Source organism: Heterodontus francisci, chromosome 1 (assembly GCF_036365525.1).
Source record: "Heterodontus francisci isolate sHetFra1 chromosome 1, sHetFra1.hap1, whole genome shotgun sequence".
Taxonomy (NCBI): Eukaryota; Metazoa; Chordata; class Chondrichthyes; order Heterodontiformes; family Heterodontidae; genus Heterodontus; species Heterodontus francisci.
The window spans coordinates 273,459,804-273,479,708 of NC_090371.1; the positions used below are offsets into that span (position 1 = coordinate 273,459,804).

The following is a 19,905-nucleotide window of genomic DNA, read 5'->3' on the forward strand; positions in this document are numbered from 1 at the left end:
GTAACAGGGCAGAAGTATTCTGCAATAATTAGCCTGTTCTCAAAGTTTTTCCATCATCTACAAGGCCCAAGTCAGAAATGCTCACTACTCACTTGGATGGGTACAGCTACAACACTCAAGAAGCTTGACACTACCCAAGATAAAGCAGCTCTCTTGATTGAGACATAGACATAGAATATACAGCACAGAAACTGGCCATTCGGCCCAACTGGCACAGGCTGGTGTGTATGCTCTACACAAGTCTCCTCTCACCCTACATTACCTAACCCACATCAAAATGTCCTTCCATTCCTCATGCGCTTATCTAGCTTCTCTTTAAATGCATCTACTCTATTTGCCTCAACTACTCCCTATCATACAAAGTTCCACATTCTCACCACTCTCTGGGTGAAGAAGTTTCTCCTGAATTCCCCATTAGATTTATTGGTGACTGTCTTGTATTTATAGTCCCTAGTTCTGGTCTTCCCCACAACAAGTGGAAATATCTTCTTTACATCTACCCTACCAAACCTTTTCATAATTTTAAAGATCACATCATGTCATCCTTCAGCTTTCTCTTTTCTAGAGAAAAGAGCCCCAGCCTGTTCAATCTTTTCTGATAGATATAACCTCTCAGTTCTGGGATCATTCTTGTAAATCTTCTTTGCACCTTCTTCAGTGCCTCTGTATCCTTACAATATGGAAACCAGAACTGTGCACAGTACTCCAATGTGTTCTCTAACCAAGATTCTATACCAAGACTGCCAAACATTTGGGTGCCCCTACCACTTCCAGCATGGGCACACTGTGGCTGTAGCACGTACAATTTGCAGGAAGCAGCAACTCTCCAAGGTTACTTCTTCTGGAGCCTCTACCACTGAGAAGGACAAGAGCAACACTTGTGGAAACACAATAACTTCCAAATCACACACCACCTGCCTTGGACACATAATTGGCATTCTTACATTGTCACTTTGTCAATATCTTGTAGCTTCCTTACGAACACCATTGTGGAAGCACTGTCAGTAAAAAGACTGTAGCACTTCAAGGAGAAGGGCCACCAGAACCACCACCTTCTCAGGGCAATGAGGTTTGGGCGATAAATACAGCCTTGGCAACATCCCAAAAACAAATAAAATGAATACTCAAGTGGCTGCTGTGTAAAGATAATTTGAAAAGCTGAAGTTGAAAACTTTTGCTGTAAAAACTACAATTTCTGTTGACAAACCACTGGTCAAAGCAGCATGAATTCCCAATGTTAAATCTAGGAAAAAAAGTGAGAGATTTTCCTCATCTGGTATTAACCATTAAAATACATCTCTCGGCTGCTAAATATGCAATGGAAATTAACAGGTCAATACTACAGTGATTATATCTCTTAATGTATGTTCCTCAGAAATCAGGACCAATTTTAATACTGTCTTAGAAATGAGGCTCACCATAAATCAAAGTAAAAAAAATATACTGTAGATGTTGGAAATCTAAAGCAAAAACAGAAAAAGTTGGAAACAACAGTAGGTCACTCAGCATCTGTGGGGATGACAGACCAAGTTAATATTTTGGTTGTAGATTCTTCCTGGAAGCTACATGGAAACAGGCCATTCCACTCAACCAATCTACGTCAGCACTTACCTTCCGTGCAGGCAACCAGACATAATCACATTTACCCAACCTGTTCCCACATCTCGATACCCTTGTCCTTCGTCCACTTACCGAATCTAATCTTAAATGGTGATACAATTTCTGCCTCAACCACTAACCTGGGAAGTGAACTCCAGTCTAACACCTCATGTAAAGAAGTTTCACTTGCTCTGTTCTAAATTTCTTACATTTAATCTACTTATGGCTTCGTGCTTTACACAACTCAGCCTTTCTTTACCGGAATCATTGTCTTCAACATGAACCATGATGACTGGCTACTCTCCCTCTCCTTGCAAAGTCCTTCCAGTCTATGCAATATGTCCCTTCCCCTAGTATGAGGGAGCCACAAAGCTTCCAGGACACTGAATTTGAACTGCACAAGGTCAAGTCAGCCCTTCTATTGAATCATTATGATGACCACATTTCACAATATTTTGCTAGCCTCTTCCCCCTGCCGAACCATCTACTTATTTGATGGCCCTATCCAGGGAGAGGGGGGGGGAACAGAGAGGGGGGGGGGAGAAAGAGAGGGGGGGGGGGGAAAGAGAGGGGGGGGGGGGAAAAGAGAGGGGGGGGGGGGGAAAAGAGAGGGGGGGGGGGGGGAAAGAGAGGGGGGGGGGGGGAAAGAGAGGGGGGGGGGAAAAGAGAGGGGGGGGGGGAAAAGAGAGGGGGGGGGGGAAAAGAGAGGGGGGGGGGGGGAAAGAGAGGGGGGGGGGGAAAAAGAGAGGGGGGGGGGAAAGAGAGGGGGGGGGAAAAGAGAGGGGGGGGGGAAAGAGAGGGGGGGGGGAAAGAGAGGGGGGGGGGAAAGAGAGGGGGGGGGGAAGAGAGGGGGGGGGGAAAGAGAGGGGGGGGGGAAAGAGAGGGGGGGGGGAAAGAGGGGGGGGGGGGAAAGAGAGGGGGGGGGAAGAGAGGGGGGGGGGAAGAGGGGGGGGGGAAGAGGGGGGGGGGAAGAGAGGGGGGGGGGAAGAGAGGGGGGGGGGAAGAGAGGGGGGGGGGAAGAGAGGGGGGGGGGAAGAGAGGGGGGGGGGAAGAGAGGGGGGGGGGAAGAGAGGGGGGGGGGAGAGAGAGGGGGGGGGAGAGAGGGGGGGGGGGAGAGAGGGGGGGGGGAGAGAGAGGGGGGGGGAGAGAGAGGGGGGGGGGGAGAGAGGGGGGGGGGAGAGAGGGGGGGGGGAGAGAGGGGGGGGGAGAGAGGGGGTGGGGAGAGAGGGGTGGGGAGAGAGGGGTGGGGAGAGAGGGGTGGGGAGAGAGGGGTGGGGAGAGAGGGGTGGGGAGAGAGGGGTGGGGAGAGAGGGGTGGGGAGAGAGGGGTGGGGAGAGAGGGGTGGGGAGAGAGGGGTGGGGAGAGAGGGGTGGGGAGAGAGGGGTGGGGAGAGAGGGGTGGGGAGAGAGGGGTGGGGAGAGAGGGGTGGGGAGAGAGGGGTGGGGAGAGAGGGGTGGGGAGAGAGGGGTGGGGAGAGAGGGGTGGGGAGAGAGGGGTGGGGAGAGAGGGGTGGGGAGAGAGGGGTGGGGAGAGAGGGGTGGGGAGAGAGGGGTGGGGAGAGAGGGGTGGGGAGAGAGGGGTGGGGAGAGAGGGGTGGGGAGAGAGGGGTGGGGAGAGAGGGGTGGGGAGAGAGGGGTGGGGAGAGAGGGGTGGGGAGAGAGGGGTGGGGAGAGAGGGGTGGGGAGAGAGGGGTGGGGAGAGAGGGGTGGGGAGAGAGGGGTGGGGAGAGAGGGGATGGAGGGAATGGAGAGGGATGAAAAGAGAGAGAGAGAGAGAGGGTGGGGGAGGAAGATAGGAGAGAGAGAGATCAGTTCCAGCCAACACAGCTGAATCCTGCTGAGACAGGTCAGAAGCTAGCTACAGCAGAGAAAGACAGAGTGCCTTTGTAAAAACTACACTTCTACCTGTGAGAATTGAACGAAATCATCAGCACTGCCTTCAACCCGAAGAGGACTGCTAGAAGGCTGCAATGGCCCAGCAATTGCCAGACAACCAGCAACCAGGCCTACAACTTTTTTTAAAATTTATTTTCATGTGATGTGGGCGTCACTGGCAAGGCCAGTATTTGTTGCCCATCCTTAATTACCCTTGACAACTGAGTGCCTTGCTAGGCCATTTCAGAGGGCAGTTAAGAGTCAACCAGCAAGTAATTAGGAAAGCTAATAGAATGTTATCATTTATTGCGAGGGGAATTGAATACAAAAGTAGGGAGGTTATGCTACAGTTATATAGGGCATTGGTGAGACCACATCTGGAGTACTGTGTACAATACTGATCTCCTTATTTAAGTAAGGATAAAAATGCATTGGAAGCAGTTCACAGAAGGTTTATTGGACTAATATCTGGAATGAGCAGATAGTCTTATGAGGAAAGGTTGGACAGGTTAGGCTTGTATCCGCTGGAGTTTAGAAGAGTAAGAGGAGACTTGATTGAAACACAAGATCCTGAGCGGTCTTGACAGGGTGGATTTTGAAAGGATGGTTCCTCTTATGGGAGGATCCAGAACTAGGAGTCACTGTTTAAAAATAAGGGGTCGCCCACTTAAGCCAGAGATGAGGAGACATTTTTTCTCTAAGGGTTAAGAGTCTTTGGAACTCTTCCTCAAAAGGCAGTAGAAGCAGAGTCTTTAAATATTTTTAAGGCTGAGGTAGATAGATTGTTGATAAGCAAGGGGGTAAAAGTTTATCAGCGGTAGGTGGGAATGTGGAGTTGAGGTTACAATCAGATCAGCCACGATCTTGTGGAATGGCAGAGCAGGCTTGAGGGGCCGAGTGGCCTATTCCTACTCCTAACTCGTATGTTTGTATGTAACCACGCTGCTGTGGGTCTGAAGACACATGTAGGCCAGACCAGGTAAGGATTTCCTTCCCTAAAGGACACAAGTGAACCAGATGGGTCCTACTTACCATTGAATTCCCACACTCACCAAATTTCCATTTTTTTTTTTTAAGTCCTTATTTCCACTCTGTTCCCAACTCACTCTGTTATCAGCTCACTGTGATGTATTCCCAGCTTGAGCCAGCAATTTCTACTTTTACTTCATTATATATGGGGTCGTGGTCAAAAGCATTTTATTCTACTAGTACCAGTGTAGTTGGTTTCCACAGATTATATCATAGCATGATGTTTTACCTTGATTGGCAAAGAGGAAATAGTATTTTCCACTGCATCTTCCGCTAGTGCTTGGCGCTCTAACATCTGAAGCTCATATTCGGTTATGTCTAAAGACATCAAGTAATCCTCATGCTTATTTTGAGTGGCTTCTGCACAAACATCACCCTCATTTTGGTCAATTCTCTGGGGTTCCAAGTGTGGCGCACAAGCTACACCACTGTTACGTGGATCCATTGGTAAGTCGGTCGAGTTACATTCTTGCTCTACTTCTTGGCAACTCCCACTTGTATTTTGAATATCTTCCAAACTATTTTTTGAACTATCATTTGCAACTTGGTTGTCTGTATACAGTTCAGATTTTGGTTCATTCCCCAGCTCTGCATCAGTTCCAGATCTCAATTCAAGCAAAATGCTCCGTAAAGTCGAAACATTTTCAGAAATGACACTCAGGATATCCGTAGCTCTGGTTAAAAAAAAAACAAGTGTTAGTATATAACACATCAGTCAAATGTAGATACTAACCAGTGTCTGTAATCCATATTGGTTCCACTTCCTGTATCCATATATGTACATTACTGATTGGATTAGAGCATAGGAAAAATGCTGCTCCTGCCAATGGACTGTGGGCAATTTTCACTCGAATGGATTATCCCCAGGTTATCTAATCTTTGAGGGAGTTGATTATGCAGAGGTAAAACATATACATTTATAGAATTTAATTCAAATTATTTTCTGTCAAACCAAAATTGCATATGCACTGTTTAAAAACTTGTGTTTTCTGACCACAGACCTCCACAAAGCCTCATCCACATGGCCATTTATGTGAGAGCCTACAGGGAGTATGAGCAGGCTACACAATTTGAGATGGGAAACAAAACATCCGAGAACTACCAGAAAGTGGTGGCTTTCAACATTTAGGGAGTTAAAAGCAACAGCTTCTGACACGCAGTAATCTTTTATTACTCTTCTCATAAATGATTGGAGATAAACTGAATTTGCAGTGCAAAACTTAGTCAATATGTAAGCAATATTTGAACTACTTCTGAAAGCATTTTCAGTGAGGATAGGCAACCCAATACAGATATTCTCTTTCTACTTACATTCAGTATGCATCGTACTTTCAGTATTTGTTGTTGGTTATGCTTCATACTATTTGTTTTTAAGTAAACTTATTAGTAAGAAAAATAAATGTTCTAATGAAAGGTCACAGACCTGAAAAGTTAGCTCTGCTTCTCTCTCTACAGATGGTGCCTGACCTGCTGTGTATTTCCAGAACTTTGTTTTTATTTCAGATTTCCAGCATCTGTAGTATTTTGCTTTTATTAATTTATTAGGAACTTTTGTCTGTAGACCTTAGGTTGTTGTAATAATATTCACCATTTACCATGAGAGTCGGCCGTGGCTCAGTTGGTAACACTCTCAACTGAGTCAGAAGTTGTGGGTTTGAGTCCTACTCCAGGAATTCAGCACAAAAATCAAAGCTGAAACTCCAGTGCAGTACTGAGGGACTGAGTGCACCATTGGAGGTGCCGTCTTTCAGATGAAACATTAAACCAACCCTGGTCTGCCCTCTCAGATGGATGTAAAAGATCCCATGGGACTATTGCGAAGGGCAGGGGAGCTATATCTGGCGTCCTGGCCAATATTTTTCCTCAATTAACATAACAAAAACAGATTGTCTTGTCATGATCACATTGCTGTTTGTGGGAGTTTGCAACTTGGCTGTTAAATTTCCCACATTACAACAGTGAGTACACTTCAAAAGTACTTAATTGGCTGTAAGGCACTTTGAGAGGTCCTGTGGTCGTAAAAGGCACTATATAAATTCAAGTCGTCTTTTCTTTCTTTACCATTTACAAGTGAATGGCCCAGTACAAGACCACATGAAATCTACTAAGATTATTGTTAGTGGGGCAGTTACAGAGATAAATACTTGAGTATAGAAAATGCACAGCTTCCAGATTGTAAAACCAAATGTTTACTTGCAGGAACAGCCATTACATTGTCAAAAGAGAAGACAACAAAGGATACGTTGAAATCCTAATAAACCCAATCTAAAAGACTGACTAAAGCAGACAATTGTTTTTGTTTAGATGCAAAGGCAACAGCACTATGATTAGCAGATCATCAGATGCTGCCTCCCATTAGCTACTCATCACTAACCTCTGCACACCACTAATGAAGGAATCAGGTACCATCTCTGCTAGTTTCTGCATCTCACAGGCAACAGAGGTCAAGTTAGACCTTAATAAAAGGGAAGGGATAAGTTTCTGGTCTGAAACACAAAGTAAAATATTAATCAATTGGCAGATATTACATTCATAAGCACAGATCAAAGTATTAGCTTTATTTTTGGGGAAAGAAGTGGGAACCACAAAGCAACAGAAATTAACTATTTTTTTTCCCTGATCTTTCATATGGCACTGTGGAACAGAGTGCTCATTTGAGATGCTAAAATATCTCTGCAGGGCTCAATGTATGATCTGAACGAAACTGCTGTTGACTTTCAGGAATCCCAACTCTAAACAGAGGGCAGTCCCACTACCATTGTTATACTCATTTAATCCATAAAAAGCAATTCTTGCCACTTAGAATCCCACTGTAGATAGAGGAATAGTTACTACTGAATACCTGAAACCAGTAGTTAGGTAGATGAAAACAAAATTAATGAGTCAACTTTCTGTACATGCATTGCAAGCTCAATTTTTACATGGTATTTTAGATTTTCTCCTTTCTCGTTTCTAATTATCTTTTGCACTAAGCACTACCCTGGTCTCTGTACATAGCACACTGAGGTTGACTGTTAAAAGGCACACGAGACCAGTTTGGTTATGTCGGCTATTTACTATTTCTCCAAGGGAAATGTATAGCCTCCATTCAGTGACTCGCCACGGTAAGTCAGCAACGGGCAGTATTGCTGTAAACATAGGTCCTATTGCTGTGTTGCACAGTGCTCACACTCCAAATGGCTTTCCATTTTTAAAAGGAACTATACCCCATTTAAGGAGGAACAGAATCATCCACCAGCATTCCAAAACACTACTGAATTGATGGGTTATGTGCGCGCACGCCTGGAGAATTCTCTACACTCAACCCACTCAGTTGTATCTAACCGCTACGAAGTCAATAAAAAAAAGAATGAAACCGGACGGACCACCCAGCATCCACCTAGGCACCGGAAATGACAACAGCAAACCCAGCCCCGTCGACCCTGCAAAGTCCTCCTTACTCTGGGGGCTTATGCCAAAGTTGGGAGAGCTGCCCCACATACTAGTCAAGCCTGACATAGTCATACTCACATAATCATACCTGACAATGTCCCAGACACTGCCATCACCATCCCCGGGTATGTCCTGTCCCTTGGGCAGGACAGACCCAGCAGAGGTGGCGGAACAGTAGTATACAGTAGGGAGGGAGTTGCCCTGGGAGTCCTCAACATTGACTCCAGACCCCATGAAGTCTCATGGCATCAGGTCAAACATGGACAAGGAAATCTCCTGCTGATTACCACCTATCGCCCTCCCTCAGCTGATGACTCAGTACTCCTCCACGTTGAACACCACTTGGAGGAAGCACTGAGGGTGGCAAGGGCACAGAATGTACTCTGGCGGGACTTCAATGTCCATCGCCAAGAGTGGCTCGGTAGCACCACTACTGACCGAGCTGGCCGAATCCTAAAGGACACAGCTGCTAGGCTGTGTATGCAGCAGGTGGTGAGGGAACCAATAAGAGGGAAAAACATACTTGATCTTGCCCTCGCCAATCTGCCTGCCGCAGATGCAATTGTCCATGACAGTATTGGTAAGAGTGACCACCGCACGTGGAGACGTAGTCCTGCGTGGCACTACCACTGTGCTAAATGGAATAGATTTTGAACAGATCTAGCAATGCAAAACTGGGCATGCATGAGGCGCTGTGGGCCATCGGCAGCAGCAGAATTGTACTCAACCACAATCTGTAACCTCATGCCCAGCATATCCCCCGCTCTACCATTACCATCAAGCCAGGAGACCAACCCTGGTTCAATGAAGAGCGCAGGAGGGCATGCCAGGAGCAGCACCAGGCATACTTCAAAATGAGGTGTCAACCTGGTGAAGCTACAACACAGGACTACCTACATGCCCAACTGCGGAAGCAGAATGTGATAGACAGAGCTAAGCGATCCAATAAGCAATGGATCAGATCTAAGCTTGCAGCCCTGCCACATCCAGCTGTGAATGGTGGGTGGACAATTAACTAACTGGAGGAGGTGGCTCCACAAATATCCCCATCCTCAGTGCGAAGGATAAGGCTGAAAAATTTGCAACATTCTTCAGCCAGAAGTGCCGAGTTGATGATCCATCTCAGCTTCCTCCTGAAGTCCCCAGCATCACAGATGCCAGACTTCAGCCAATTCGAATCACTCCGCGTGATATCAAGAAATAACTGAAAGCACTGGATACTGCAAAGGCTATGGGCCCTGACAATATTCCAACAACAGCACTGAAGACCTGTGCTCCAGAACTTGCCATGCCTCTAGCCAAGCTGTTCCAGTACAGCTACAACACTGGCATCTACCCTGCAATGTGAAAAATTGCCCAGTTTTGTCCTGTACACAAAAAGCAGGACAAGTCCAACCCGGCCAATTACCGCCCCATCAGCCTACTCTTAATCATCAGCAAAGTGATGGAAGGTGTCATCAACAGTGCCATCAAGCGGCACTTGCTTAGCATTAACCAGCTCAGTGATGCTCAGTTTGGGTTTCACCAGGGTCACTCAGCTCCTGACCTCATTACAGCCTTGGTTCAAACATGGACAAAAGAGCTGAACTCAAGAGGTGAGGTGAGAGTGACTGCCCTTGACATCAATGCAGCATTTGACTGAGTATGACATCAAGGAGCCCTTGCAAAACTGAAGTCAATGGGAATCAGGGGCAAAACTCTCCGCTGGTTGGAGTCATACCTAGCGCAAAGGAAGATGGTTGTGGTTGTTGGAGGTCAATCATCTGCGCTCCAGGACATCACTGCAGGGGTTCCTCAGGGTACTGTCCTAGGCCCACCCATCTTCAGCTGCTTCATCAATGATCTTCCTTCAATCATAAGGTCAGAAGCGGGGATGTTCGCTGATGATTGCACAATGTTGAGCACCATTCACGACTCCTCAGATACTGAAGCAGTCCGTGTAGAAATGCAGCAGGACCTGGACAATATCCAGGCTTGGGCTGATAAGTGTCAATTAACATTCGCGCCACACAAGTGCCAGGCAATGACCACCTCCACTTGACATTCAACGGCATTACCATCGCTGAATCCCCACTATCAACATCCTAGGGCTACCATTGACCAGAAACTGAACTGGAGTAGCCATATAAATACCGTGGCTACAAGAGCAGGTCAGAGGCTAGGAATCCCGTGGCGAGTAACTCACCTCCTGACTCCCCAAAGCCTGTCCACCATCTACAAGGCACAAGTCAGGAGTGCGATGGAATACTCTCCACTTGCCTGGTGCAGCTCCAACAACACTCAAGAAGCTCGACACCATCCAGGACAAAGCAGCCCGCTTGATTGGCACCCCATCCAGAAATATTCACTCCCTCCACCACCGCCGCACAGTGGCAGCGGTGTGTACCATCTACAAGATGCACTGCAGCAACTCACCAAGGCTCCTTCGACAGCACCTTTCAAACCCACAGCCTCTTCCACCTAGAAGAACAAGGGTAGCAGATGCATGGAAACACCACCTGCAAGTTCTCCTCCAAGTCACACCATTCTGACTTGGAACTATATTGCCATTCCTTCACTGTTGCTGGGTCAAAATCCTGGAATTCCCTTCCTAACAGCACTGTGGGTGTACCTACCTCCCATGGACTGCAGCAGTTCAATAAGGCAGCTCACCACCATCTTCTCAAGGGCAATTAGGAATGGGCAATAAATGCTGGCCTTGCCAACGATGCCCACATCCCATGAATGAATTTAAAAAAACATGAGCAGCACCATGTCGGCAATGGTGTTTCCATATGATTAGCACCCTAGAAATTAAGGTCAGGTGGTTAGCCACTGAAAGGGATAATCACCCCATGCTGATCTCACACATATTAACAGCCAGATAAACAGCAGCACTTATAGAAGGTGGGAACAGGTTGCCTGCCTTTTAAATCTGCTATAATGCAAACACAATTCCTGATCCATTGAGAGGATATTCTCAATTCCATGAAAACAACACATGTCCAAAAATAGATTAAATAAATTACCACGTGGCAGCCTGTTGATGCACAAGTTTGCTTTGGAATGGAGCAGCAGAACACACAACCTATCAATCTGGCATCGTGATATGCCCTAGAGGCACTTACTAATTGCAGTGACCAAAAAATTATGACTGAAATTGTGGCTGTTAACTACAAGAGAAAAAAAATGATTAAAAAACCTTTTTAAATTTGAAAGAAAAAAATTTGAGCTTTTGTCAAAAATTAACCCTTTTCATTTAAATTAAACAAAGACAATAACAATCTAACACAAACACTCAAAGGTAAGGTGAGAAAAGAGCATCATGCCCTTCAAACCTCACTGGAGTGTGCAACTGCAGCTGCTGGCAATGATAGCTGGCAAGGGAGCCAAAACAAACAGTGGGAAAAAACCTGAGCCAATGTCGAGAAATTCCTTCCTGATGTTATAATGGAACTGAGCAAGTTTAAAGAGACTTTGGTTATCAAGCTATGCATCATTTGGGGAACTTATGCAACCCACACACAACTTACCATCTTTATTCGGAAAAAGTTTTCCTCTGCTCACATCCAGACTTTTTAACTTCTGGTAAATTAGAAGACCAGCCTAGAGAAACATGAATGAGTGCACGCTTGGTCAACTATAAAATATCAAAACAGTGGCCCTTCCGATACCAACTTGGTCTTATATTACCTGCCTGACATGTGATGTCCTGTTGTGAACAACAGATTCAAAAGTGCAAAACATACTGCTGGCAATGGAGTGCACGAGCCCAAATGGCAATGCATAATGCAACAAGAAATGTTTTTTTTTTAAAAAACAATGCAATTAATAGCTGACATAGATAATATTTTACAGGGCTCCAAAATACCCTCAGGAGTCATAATTGTTTTTTAAATCTAGAGTTACACCATTGATATTTGAACAATAGCACTGTGTTATGAGTACACTAAATCATGGCCAAGATGGCACTTACTCAATGTGGTACCAACCCTCAAAAGTTATTCTGAAACCAGCTGTTTAAAGGTATGCAAGGGCAGTCTGGCCAGATTCCCTGATCTCTGTTCCCAATTTTCTTTCCCTCATTTTGGTGATGGTGCATGGTTTGCTATCTGGCCACAACTGGTATTAAAACCCCAACAAATGGACAATTTTGGCCACAACTTACTAAAGGTGCTGTAGCACAATAGGGTCATCGTCTTTAACTTCAGGGTACCATTTGGCTTTTTAAAAACCCATTTATTTTCCAAAGTTCTCCCACACCAAACCCTGCAAATCGGGCACACAGGTAAACAAGGCTCTGTTAATGACACACTTTATCCCACATTATGAAGGTGTACAGGAATACCAAGTGGTAATTCAGACTCCAATCTTAGTACACCAGAAGAAAGTGCCCTGCTTCTCCATAATGCCTCACCATCAAGGCACCAGAGATCAGCAGCATGTTGCGTTAGTGCATAGTAAAATTCCACAAATCTGGAACTCTCTCCATCAAGAAAGGTTCTTGAGGCTGGGGGTCAATTGAAAATTTGAAACTGAAATTGACAGGTTTTTATTAGGCAAGGGTATTTAAGGGTTATGGAACCAATATGGGTCGGCGCAGTTAAGATATAGATCAACAATGATTTAATTGAATAGTGGAATGGACTAGAGGAGTTGAATGCCTTACTCCTGTTCCTATGTGCCACACAATAGCACAGCATCACTACTAAACCTCCTTGTTACTATTTTAGTTTTTATTAAAAACGGAAATAAAAAAAATTTAAAATGTTATCCCACAGTATATAAAAGATATATGAATTAATGGCTAATTATTGGTACAAACTATATTGATTAAAAAAGCACCTGAGTCAAAGAGCTTTTTAATTAAATAATGAAGAACTGAAATAACATTGTTATAGGACAGGTTGTTTACAACTGAATTTGGCATATACATACATAGGCATCAGCTGCTGCATACCACTGCTGCTCATCACTAAGTGGAAATGTATCCCAGTCACTGCAGCGGACAGATGCATCCTTCCACAGCTGTTTTCCACAGAGGTGTTTCACCAACCCATTCAGACTCCACTTCTCTGCACAGTTCAACTGCATCATACCACAGGAGAACAAGTTTCAGAACCAGATCAAATCTTTCTAAAGCCTTTGTAATGTAATGCTTATTCAGTTTAGTGAAATGAAAAGAAATCTTAACTCCCACTTCAAAAAATATGGCACAGGCTTCTAGAAAGGAAGTATACCATTGGGCTTCTATAAACAACCAGACTTTTATATTCTCAATTAAAATAACAGTGCCAATCACCTCTCAGCTGGATCAGCCAAGATCAGAAACTGACCTTGAAAGGAATTGGAGGTATTAAATTTTATCCTAGAGCTATTACATTATTACATCTCGTTGACATTAAAAACTCAATTAAAATCTTCAGGCAGATAGGATTGTAGAAGTTTTTTTACAAGAAAAAAAGAGCCCTTTGATACTTGATTCAGATCCAGTCAAGGGAAAGAACAAGAAAATCTCAATGCCAAATGTGAAGAGCAGCCCATTAATATCAGTTTTAATGAGCTATCAATTGGAAATATGATGCACATGGAAGGTCACAAAGATCCCACAACTGCCTAATATAGTTCATTAATTAGATTTACAAACCTATAGTTTGCAAGATAGAACCTTGGATTTTTTTTTTTTTACTGAGGAGCAGCTTCACTAGAAATACTGCATTTATAGGATAAAATTAATAATGCATTTATAGGATTCTTCAAGGCAAGTTCACATTAAAAATTGCTACGGCAGCAATTCCACTCAGCTGACACAAATAAAATTAAAGTGTTCCCATTTTCTACCTTCTTGAAAAAGAAATGTCAACAGATTTTTAATGAAAAGAATTTAAGAGTTCCACTTCCCTGTGAGCCCTGTCATTTTAGCTCGGGACATTGTTCACGTGGACAGAAAAAGCTGAATATATTTCAGCAAAGCATCTTTTGCTTTGATTTATACAAAGTGATGGATATTAGGATCAAGTCAAATGCCAATTTCTGCCAATATTCCTGATACCAAACTGTGTGACTGTATCAAACATTTTACATGAAAGACTTTTCAATTTTGTTCAGAATAATGTAGTACTTAATCACCCTTCCTAATTTCTAATTAATTAATCTCACCATCCCTTTCTTTTTCTTACACCTGTCTGAGGCCATTTTTCTACATTGAAGGTTTATATAAATGCAGGTTACTTTTTAATATTTGTTCAAAGCAATTAATACGGAATATCGCATTAACATTTGTTAATAATTAAAATAGAGAAATTAATTCAGCCCACAGGCCCCACCCATATCCATTCGCACACCAAATCCTGCTTGCCCATCAAGCCTGTCCTCGCTGACCTACACTAGCGCCACGTCCAAGGAAAGGAATTTAAAATCCTCATCCTGGTCATCAAATTTGCGGTTTTGACCTACCAATGTCTACAATCTCCTCCAGCTTTATAACCCCTTCCCATCCTCCGATTATGACCTTTTCTGCATTCCCCACCACTGGTGGCAAAGCTGTCAACCATCTCATCTCTTCCCTCTGGAACGCCATCCATAAACTCTGCATCTCTTCCCTCTTTTAAAAGGTGTCTCAAAATTTATATTTTTGACCGAACCTTTGGTTGCCTCTCCTGATCGTTTACTCCATGGATCAGCAACTATACCCTCAAATATTTCCATTTGCCTTAGGATATTTTTGTTCATGTCAAAATGTATAGAATCATAGAGTAGTTTCAGCACAGAAGCAGGCCATTCAGCCCGTTGAGTCTGTGCCGGCTCTCTGCAAGAGCTATTTAGCTAGTCCCACTCCCCCGCCCTTTCCCCGTAACCTTGCACTTTTTAAAAAATCTTCAGATGCTTATCCAATTCCCTTTTGAAAGCCACGACTGAATCGGTGCTATATATATGTCAGCATTGGCTTGGTCTAGCACTCTCACTTCTGAATCAGGAGGTCATAGGTTCCAGCCCCACTTCCAGGTCTTAAACACATAGGATAACACCTCAGTACAGTATTGAGTAGGTGTTACATTGGCAAAGGTGGCATTGTTCAAATGAAATGTTAAACTTCCTGCCTATAAAAGATCCCATGGCACAATTAGAGCAGAGGCAGTAGAGTTTTCCCAATGTCCTGACATTTATTTCTCAATCCAACCACACAAAAAATTAACTGATTTAGCTCAATGCTGTTTGTGAAATCTTAGTTGTGCCCAAAATTGGCTTCTTCATATACCTACGTAGAAATAACTACATTTCAAAAATAATTCATTGGCTTTGAAGCACTTTGGGATGTCCTGAAGATGTGAGAGACACAACATAAATGCAAAATTTTTAAAAGTTTGTATTGCAATGGTGGCACGACTAAGAGGAAGCATTTTAGTTGACTTTGCAGTAAATTCAACAAAATTAAAACAGGCAGAAATTGCAAGCAATGATAGGATATAAAGTTGGCAAAGGAAGTGAAAAGAGGGATTAGGGTTAATTTAGAAGAAACAGGATATTATGGAGGGAGTTGAGCATTAGAGTACTTAACACTAGCCCATCAGAATGTACATGTGAAGTGTCCTTTTTTTATGCATTTCATGGGATGTGGGCATCACTGGCTAGGCCAGCATTTGTTGCCCACCTTAATTGCCCTCGAGAAGGTAGTGGTGAGCTACCTTCTTGAACCACTGCAGTCCGTCTGGTGTGGGTACACCCACAGTGCTATTAGGGAGGAAGTTCCAGGATTTTGACCCAGCAACAGTGAAGGAATGTTCCAAGTCAGGATAGTGTGTGGCTTGAAGGGGAACTTGCAGATGGTGGTGTTCCCAGGCATCTGCTGCGCTGTTCTTCTAGGGAGAAGAGATTGCAGGTTTGGAAGGTGCTGTCAAAGGAGGCGTGGTGAGTTGCTGCAGTGCATCTTGTAGATGGTACACACTGCTGCCACTGTGCTTCCGTGGTGAAGGAAGTGGATGTTTAATGTGGTTGATGGGGTGCTGATTAAGCGGGCTGCTTTGTCCTGGATGGTGTTGAGCTCCAAGTGTGTTGGAGCCACACTCATTCAGGCAAGTGGAGAGTATTCTATCACACTCCTGAGATGTGCCTTGTAGATGGTGGACAGGCTTTGGGGAGCCATGAGGCGAGATACTCTCCACAGAAATTCTAGCCTCTGACTTGTTCTTGTAGCCAGAGTATTTATGTGGCTGGTGCAGTTAAGTTTCTGGTCAATGGTAACCCCCAGGATGTTGATTGTGGGGGTATGAGCGATGGTAATGCTGTTGAATGTCAGGGGGAGATGGTTAGAGTCTCTCTTGTTGGAGATCGTCATTACCTGGCACAAATGTTACTTACCACTTATCAAGCCTGAATGTTGTCCAGCTCTTGTTGCATATGGACACAGACTGCTTCAGTATCTGAGGAGTTGCGAATGGTACAGAACATCGTACAATCAGCGAACATCCCCACTTCTGACCTTACGATGTAGGGAAGGTCATTGATGACACCAACCTGAGGAACTCCTGCAGCAATGTCCTGGGGCTGAAATGATTGGCCTCCAACAACCACAACCATCTTCCTTTTTGCTAGGTATGACTTCAACCAGCAGAGAGAGTTTTCCCCGATTCCCATTGACTTAAATTTGGCTAAGGCTCCTTGATGCTACAGAGTCAAATGCTGCCTTGGTATCAAGGGCAATCATCTCACCTCACCTCTTCAATTCAGCTATTTTGTCTATGTTGGAACCAAAATCGTAACAAGATCAGGAGCTGAGTGGCCCTGGCGGAACCCAAACTGAACGTCAGTGAGCAGGTTATTGCTGACTAAGTGCCGCTTGATAGCACTGTCGACAACACCTTCCATAACTTTGCTGATCAAGAATTGATGGGGTGGTAATTGGCCAGATTGGATTTGTCCTGCTTTTAGTGGACAGGACATACCTGGGCAATTATCCACATTGTTGGGTAGATGCCAATGTTGTAGCTGTACTGGAATAGCTTGGCCAGGGACTCGCCTAGTTCTGCAGCACAAATCACAAGTCTTCAGCTGTGATGTTGTCAGGGCCCATTGCCTTTGCAGTATCCAGTGCCTTCAGCCATTTCTTGATATCACTTGGAATGAATCCAACTGGCTGAAGAATGGCATCTGTCATGCTGGGGAGGCCATCACGGAGAGGCCAAGATGGAACACCCACTACGCACTTCTGGCTGAAGATTGTCACAAATGCTTCAACCTTGTCTTTGGCACTATGTGCTAGGCTCCTCCAGCATTGAGGATGAAAATATTTGCGGAACCTCCTCGTCCAGTTAATTGTTTACTTGCCCACCATTAATCACGAATGGATTTGGCATGACTGCAGAGCTTTGATCTGATCTGTTCTTTACATAGTTCTGTCTATTGCATGCTGCTTCCGCTATTGGCATGCAAGTAGTCCTGTGTTGTAGCTTTACCAGGTTGACACCTCATTTTTAAGTATTCTTGGTGCTGCTCCTGTTTGGTGATCAGGATCCGTTATTGTTACCTTATGACTAAATTTATTGGATGCATCAAATATCATTGTATTCAAATACAAAATCTGAAAAATACTTAAATACATTTCTTAAAAAGGTCTAAAATAAAAGCAAAATACTGTGGATGCTGGAAATCTGAAATAAAAACAGGAAATGCTGAAGGTCACAGACCTGAAACGTTAACTCTGTTTCTCTCTCCACAGATGCTGCCAGACCTGCTGAGTATTTCTAGCATTTTCTGTTTTTATTTCTTAAAAAAGGTCTGCCTGGCTTACAACTGAGTCAATCAACTATCTCTGCTCTCAGAAGGCTTCACCTTCCAGATCCTGGAACAGTGACATTTTAACCCACAATAAAATACAAACATTAATAAGATTTTACCTTTTGATTAGCCACATCTGTTAGTTCCACAAAACCTTTGAGTTTAATGTCATAGTCCCTCATTAGTTTCCAATGGTCTCCATCAACTCCAACGCCAACTTTTTTAACTGCTTCATCTTCTAATAACCTTTTGAGTCCACTTGGAAATCCTAAAACAAAATTCATTTCTTCAATATAGATTCAGCTCCTTTGGTAAATAGTAAAGCATTGTCTATGTCAGCGATACTCAACGGGGGTCCGCGACCCCCTTGGGGTCATCAAATGTTTTTAAGGGGTCTGCCAAATCAGCACCTTCCAAGAATAAAAGCATTTTAAAATTCCCATTCTGTGAGCAGTCAACAAAAAAACCGAGACTGATTGCTACTGATGTCAGTGATACCCTGTTTATTACCAAGAATGAGACCTCAAAATTGGCTATATATTTCTTTTACCCCACCTCCAAAACAAAAAAGTTTAATTCATTGTACCAATGAGGGGTTAGGTCCATGTGATGCCACCGGTAATGTTGGAGGAGACAGGACAGTGGCTGTAGGTTCTTTTCCTGTCATGCTCTTGTGACGCTTACATAAAGTACAGCGACTGAAACTACAACTCACCCTGAAGAGTTATAAAAATGGACCTTTCTTTTAAAAAAGTGAACAATGTGCTGCAAAATGGCCACTGAAGGTAAAATGACCTAGCTTTGTATATCCCAACTGTCTACTAGCTGATACGAACAAAAGAATACATTCAAAGCTAAAAGGTGTCAATTGCCCCCATCCTATATGCATCAAGAGACATTTTTGAATTGAATAGGTTCTGCTGAAACAAAGAAGGTGCGAAATAGCAACATTCCTGGGCCATTGTCGCTCACTACAGAAAAGATCTGTGTCTCCCAACAGAGGCAAAAGTGTGAAACCATTTTTGACCTCAAAACGTAGCTCCCTTGAAGAGACAGGGAGACCCCCAGGAAGAAGCATTACCAAAGGCTTGTCCAGCCAGAGCTAGGGGGAAAAAAACAAGCCAAGAAGGAGGGCGGCCTGTGAATTCGACATTTTCAACTTGAATTTGAAGTAATCCTGTCTTCAAACTGAACTTCCAACCAGAGAAATCTACAAACACCTCAGGCCTGCAACCAAAGAGAGCTTGATCTCCGAGAAAATTCAACAGGTTTACCGTAAACCTCGAAATCATATCTCATTTAAAACCTCTCTATCTGTCTCGTCTGTGTGTGGGTGTGTGCGTGCGAATGAATGTGAGTGGCTGCAGTTGTGACAATTTTGGGATAAGACATATTACTCAATAATTAATCTTCTGTTTTTTTAAACCTACAAGAAAACCCATCGCTGTCTGTTCATTTTGACAAATAGAAAACAAAGGGGCTAAAACCCTAATAAAAAAACACTTGCTGTGGTCTGATGGAAGTTGAACAGTGGGAACCACCCACACACCTCACCACGTGGCTGTAACACTCTCCTGCCACCATGTTTAAATCTGGTAAACAGAGCAACAGATTAATGGAATAAAAACATGCTGGAAATACTCAGCAGGTAAGGCAACATCTGTGGAGAGAGAAACAAAGTTAATGTTTCAAATTGATGACCTTTCATCAGAACTAGGAAAAGTTAGAAATGTAGAAGGTGTCAAGCAAGTGAAAGAGGGCAGACTAAGAAAGGGTGGGAAGCTTCTGGTGAACTTCATTGGAGCACTACAGGAGGCCGAGGACAGAGGTCAGCGTGAGAGTAAGGTAGAGAATTAAAATGTTAATCGACAGGAAGCTAAGGGTCACACATGTACGCTGAATGGAGGTGTTCCACAAAGCAGTCACCCAATCTGCGTTTGGTCTCCCCAATGTACAGCAGACCATATTGTGAGCAGCAAATACAGTATACTAAATTCAAAGAAGTATATGAAAAAAATCGCTGCTTCACCCGGAAGAAGTGTTTGGGGCCTTGGACGGTAAGGTGAGAGGAGGTAAAGCTGCATCTCCTGTAAAGGTGCCATGGGAAGGGGAGGGGGTGTTGGGGGTGATTCAGGAGTGGACCAGGATGTTGCAGAGGGAACGGTCTCTTCAGAATGCAGAAGAGGGAGGGGAGAGGAAAATGTGTTTGGTAGTGGCA

General features: G+C 44.0%; 1 protein-coding gene across 9 annotated transcripts in view; it reads right to left on the reverse strand.

Annotated features, from left to right (window-relative positions):
• Nucleotides 1–19,905, reverse strand: part of wrn (WRN RecQ like helicase) — a 149,722-nt gene that overhangs the window by 99,498 nt on the left and 30,319 nt on the right. For 6 of the 9 annotated variants that reach the window (XM_068045204.1, XM_068045221.1, XM_068045239.1 and 3 more), the window contains 5 exons: nucleotides 17,807–17,955; nucleotides 12,852–13,001; nucleotides 11,447–11,519; nucleotides 6,877–6,988; nucleotides 4,732–5,176 (listed from right to left, as the gene is read on the reverse strand). In XM_068045204.1, coding sequence (XP_067901305.1) covers nucleotides 4,732–5,176; nucleotides 6,877–6,988; nucleotides 11,447–11,519; nucleotides 12,852–13,001; nucleotides 17,807–17,955 — 929 coding nt within the window. Of the gene's footprint in view, nucleotides 1–4,731; nucleotides 5,177–6,876; nucleotides 6,989–10,549; nucleotides 10,637–11,446; nucleotides 11,520–12,851; nucleotides 13,002–17,806; nucleotides 17,956–19,905 lie in introns of those variants that run through there. The other 3 variants (XM_068045257.1, XM_068045248.1, XM_068045268.1) reach the window with 3 other exon arrangements.